Source organism: Chrysochloris asiatica, unplaced genomic scaffold (genome assembly GCF_000296735.1).
Source record: "Chrysochloris asiatica unplaced genomic scaffold, ChrAsi1.0 scaffold00479, whole genome shotgun sequence".
NCBI lineage: Eukaryota > Metazoa > Chordata > Mammalia > Afrosoricida > Chrysochloridae > Chrysochloris > Chrysochloris asiatica.
This window is the reverse complement of record NW_006408997.1, coordinates 157534-162743: the sequence shown is the minus strand read 5'-3', so window position 1 is coordinate 162743 and position 5210 is coordinate 157534. Positions and strand designations below refer to the sequence as shown.

Here is a 5210-nt window from a genome sequence, read left to right as displayed (position 1 = left end):
TTTTTTAATGTGGTAAATTACAGTGGATAGGAATTTGTTAAGAAGTTTCACATCTATGTTCATAAGGGATATTAGTCTATAATATTCTTTTTCATTAGTGATATTCTTGCCCAGTTTTGGTATGAGGATCATGCTTGCTTCATAAAATATATTCGGCAGTTTTCCATCCTTTTCTATGTTCTGGAATAGTGTGAGCAAAACTGGTGTCAGCTCGTCTCTGAATGTTTGCTAAATTCACTGGTAAAACCATCTGGGTCTGGACTTTTCTTGTTGGGAGGTTTTTAACCACCTGATCAATTTCTTCTTTTATTATATGTCTGTTGAAATTTTCTACTATACTTACTCTGTGCTAGTTTAAGTGGGTTGTGATGTTTTTCTAAAAATTTATCAATTTATTCTATATTTTCACATTTATTTGAGTGCTAATTAATGTGCTGGACTGCAAAGTCGGTTTGAACTGCAAAGTCAGCAGTTCAAGCTCACCAGATACTCCTCAGAAACCCCATACAGGGTTGCTGTGAGTTGGAACTGACTCCACGGCACTGAACAACAACAACACAGCTTTTTCTAGTTTTGTTATCCTTTTTTATTTCCAATGGTTCTGTTGTGACATCATCCATATTGTTTCTTATCCATGTTATTTGCATCTTCTCCCTTTTTCTGTTGTGACATCACTCATATAATTTCTTATCCATGTTATCTGTATCCTCTCCCTCCAATAGTTGGTCAATTTTATTAATTATTTTGAAGAATAAACTTCTCTTGTTGAATAATTCAATACAACCCTGTTGAAACCTTTATTAATTTAAAACCATTCAGTGTTCCCATGTTCAGTTCAAACAACTGCCTCTTGGTCCATGTACAGATTCCTCATAAGCACAATTAAGTGTTCAGGCATACTCATACTTCGCAATGTTGTCCATAGCTTGTCATGATCCACACAATCGAAAGCCTTTGCATAGTCAATAAAGCACAGGTAAACATCTTTTTCTGCTTTCAGCCAAACTCCATCCAACATCAGCAATAATATCCTTTATTCTACGTCCTCTTCTGAATCCAGCTTGAACCTCTAGAAGTTCTCTGTCAATGTATGCTTGCAGCCGTTTTTCTGTACTACAGTTAGTAAAACTTTACTCGCATGGGATATCAAAGATACTGTCCGATAATTTCCGCATAACTACCATATGACAACAACAACCATATGACGTAGCAATTTCATTCCTAGGTACAGACCTAAAAAACTTGAAAGCAGAGACTCACACAGATACTTGTAGACAAATGTTCATTTTAGAACTATTCACAAAAACCAAAATATAGAAACAATCTAAATACCCATCAACAGATGAATGCGTACACAAAATGTGGCATATACATACACACAAAGAGTCCAGGATAATGCAATGGACTGCAAGGTTGGTTCAAACTCACCATCACCAGTGGCTCCTCAGAAACCCTATACAGTACAGGGTCACTAAGAGTCAGAACTGACTCAACAACAACATATACATACAACTGTATTGTTGTTAAGTGCCATCAAGTCGATTCTGACCCATAGTGACCCTGTACAGAGTTTCCAAGGAGCATCTTGTGAGCTTGAACTGCCAACCTTGCAGTTCAAACTGCTTTGCAGTCTGGCGCATTAACCCACAGCGCCACATCAGGACTCCTATACATACAATGGAAGCTGCTTATTCAGTAGGATAATTTCAGTCTAGCTTCATGCTACACTATGGATGAAGGTATAAAAGATTATGCTGAGTGAAATGAGTCAATCACAAAAAGCAAATGTAAGAGAGCTTCAAAAAATCTGTGAAATTTTTCCATATCTTTTATTCCATCTTTCTGAAAACTTTTGAGGCTCCCTTTAATTATAAGACCTCATTTATATAAAAAGACAAGACTAGGCAAATGTACCAAGGCCAAAGTTTATTACTAATTACCAGGGGCATGAGAAAAAAGGTAAGAAGGGTTAATGGTGACAGAAAAATAGCACTGACTACAGGTAAGGTTACACAGTTGATTACTCCAAGTGCTGTCAATAAATTGTATATCTGAACTGACAAAGCTGTGCAACATACACATACACACACACTGAGACTGCTTATGTACAACTAAATATCTCATGGGATTTGGTTCCATTGTTTAGAATTGAGAGGCACAGTTTCATGGGACATTCCAACTAATTGGTCTAATAATCTGATTAGTGCTTCAGTTTATTGCATAATGCCCGGTGTATTAAAAGTTCTCAAGCAGCCATCTAAGAAGCAATAATTGGTCTATACTAGTCTGGAGCAACAGAGGACGCAGATATGAAATGTGTGACTAGTCACCTCCATAAATAATTGCCTTCTTTGCTATCCAGACAAAAACTATATGGTGGGCAGTTACTGGACACTTTGATCAAAGATTCTACAGAAGTATACTGATAAAACAGGTGGAAATGCAGAACTGAATTTCAAATTCTCATAGACTCCAGACTTTCTGGAGTCATGGGGGCTAGAGTGTTGTTGTTGTTGTGAAGTGACATTAAGTTGGTTCCGACCCATAACAACCCTGTATAGGGTTTGCAAGGAGCAGCTCATGAGCTTGAACCACCAACCTTGCAGTCCAGTACATTAACCCACAGCACCACAGCAAGACTCCATGGGGGCTGGCTAATCCCCTAAAATTATTACCCTGAAATAATTTTTAAATCTTAAATCAGAAACTTTCTGAGGACTTCTTAAAACCAAGTAAAGTTGTTAAGTTCCTTCAAGGAGGTTCTGATTCATAGCAGCCCTATGCAAAATAGAATGAACACTGTCCAGTCTTTGCCATCTTCACAACTGTTGTTACATTTGACCCCACTGCTGCTGCAACTGTTATCAATCCATCTCACTTGGGGTCTTCCTCTTATTCACTGACCCTCGATCTTTACCAAGCATGATGCCCTTGCCCAGTAATAGTTTAGCTTAAATAGTAAACAATGTCTGTTTTGAGCACTGTGCTCTCTCTAGATTTATATGTTGAATTTACACATTGACAACAGCAACTCATAGGATTAAACAGAAACTTTAAGGGACAGTGAGTTTACGTTAATGAAGCTGGAAGACCACAGAAAAGGAAGGTGAGAATGGTTTTGCACAACTCAAAGAATGTCATCAATGTCACTGAATTGCACATGTAGAAACTGTTGAATTGGTGTATATTTTCTTATCTGTGTATATTCTCAACACAAAAAGTTTCCATCCACAAACAATAAAACAAAACAAAAACACGGGTTTCCAAGAAGTGTCATACATTATAAGCACTACGTAAAAAATACACTGGGAATGAATCTAAAATTTTCCCCAGGAAAATTGTTAACTATATTGTATTTTATCAATGTTAAGACTAAATTGATTTTAAGAACCAATAAGAAGGAAAATTGCTACCAGTTTTAATTTTAAGACACTACCTTAATTGGATTAGAAATGTGTCCTGATTTTTAAGATGTTAAAATGCAAAAACAGTATATCTTAGAATAGATAAAACACAGTCATTTCCTCAGCTTACCCTCAAACTCTTATCTTGATGTCTTCTTCCAAGTCCTTATGAGGAACATCTCTCCTTGGACTATATCTTGTCAAGCTCTATTATCTTCCTTTTATTAAAAACCTCTTAAACCTTCCTCTAAGCAGAAAATGTCCTTTAAGTATAACAGTTTCTTATAATGTCCCTTATTACCACATTTGTAGTTTTCCTGGAGACAACATAATAATTTAGCCAATTAAATATATTTCTTTCACGCAGTTCCTAAATAACTCTCTGATTCCATGCAGTCCTGTCTTACTGACAGACAGAACTTTTATATCTTCATTAGCTTGATACATGGATTGTGCTATAATCACAGAAGGTCTGAATACATGCATTTGATGATGATAATCTCATTTCCTGAAAACCTTACTGGTAGAGCCAAAATTTTTATACAAACAAGTAAAAAAAAAAACAACTTACCTGGCTTCTAACAACAATGGGGTAGAAGCCCATTTTGTAATGAGAGATGTTGTGATGGCTTTTGAGTCTGCCTTTACTGTAGAGAACAGCCAGAATCCAGTGAGTACAGTAAGAATTCCCATTTTAGAGAAAATCCCTAAAAAAACAAAGAAAATTAAAAAAGTTTTGCTACAGAAAATATTTATATATGAATCCTAATAGTCGCGAGGGCTCCTATCATGGAGGGCGGCGGCTAAACGATGGGCAAGAACTGCGCAGACCTGGTGGAGGTGTTAAACAAAACCCAGACTACGGAGCAGCAGGGTGAGAGGTGTCTGGAGACCAGGTTGATGGGGAGACGCTGCCTAGCGGGAAGAGACTGCACGGGCTGGTCAGGCTGTCCTACTTACCCGGAACGCAAGAACACCTTCCTAGCCTAACGTTGGATCTTAGCTTTGAGGCGGGGTCGAGCAACTTAGAGACCCACAAGTCCAGCCCAAAGCGACTAGCTAGAATCCAGTCGCCCCTGCTGCTCTTCTGCCTCTTGACTGACATCCAAGGACAGAAATCCCGCCTTTGAGCCAGACTTAAGGGCCCTGGCACAAGGAGATTCCTATTTAACAGCAACCACGCAACCGCCACTCGTATGTCTGTCGTGCTGTGGTGGTTTGAATTGCTGTGATTCTGAAGGCTATGCCACCGGTATTTTAAATAACCAGCAGGGTCACCCATGGTGGACAGGTTTCAGATGAGCTTCCAAAGAAAGACAGACTAGGAATAAAGAGTGACAAACTACTTCCGAATCACCAGTCACTGAAAACTCTATGAATAGCAGAGAAACACTGTCAGATACAGGACCAGAAGGTAGGAAGGCACTCAGAATGCAACTGGGGAAAAAATGCCTCCTCCAAATAGAGAAAAGCTCACAGAACCTTCATTTGCTAATGGGCCACAAATGAAACTGAAGAGAAACAGCTGTAAACATCCATTGAAAATCGGAACATGGAATGTACAAAGTATGAATCTGGGAAAATTGGAAGTTGTCAAAAATGAAATGGAATGCATCAGCATCGATATCTTAGGAATTTGTGAGCTGAAATGGACTGGTATTAGCCATTTTCAATCTTACAACCACATGGTTTACTATGCAGGGAATGAAAAATTGAAGAGGAATGGTGTTGCGTTCATTGTCAAAAAGAACATATCCAGATCAGGCATGAGGTACAATGCTATAAGTGATAGGATAATATCCATGC

At 38.3% G+C, this 5210-nt stretch overlaps 1 protein-coding gene across 1 annotated transcript in view; it reads right to left on the bottom strand.

Annotated features, from left to right (window-relative positions):
• UGGT1 (UDP-glucose glycoprotein glucosyltransferase 1) overlaps positions 1 to 5210 on the bottom strand; it is a 311128-nt gene that overhangs the window by 280195 nt on the left and 25723 nt on the right. Inside the window, exon 2 of the mRNA XM_006877319.1 lies at positions 3976 to 4111. Coding sequence (XP_006877381.1) covers positions 3976 to 4111 — 136 coding nt within the window. The remainder of the gene's footprint in view (positions 1 to 3975; positions 4112 to 5210) is intronic.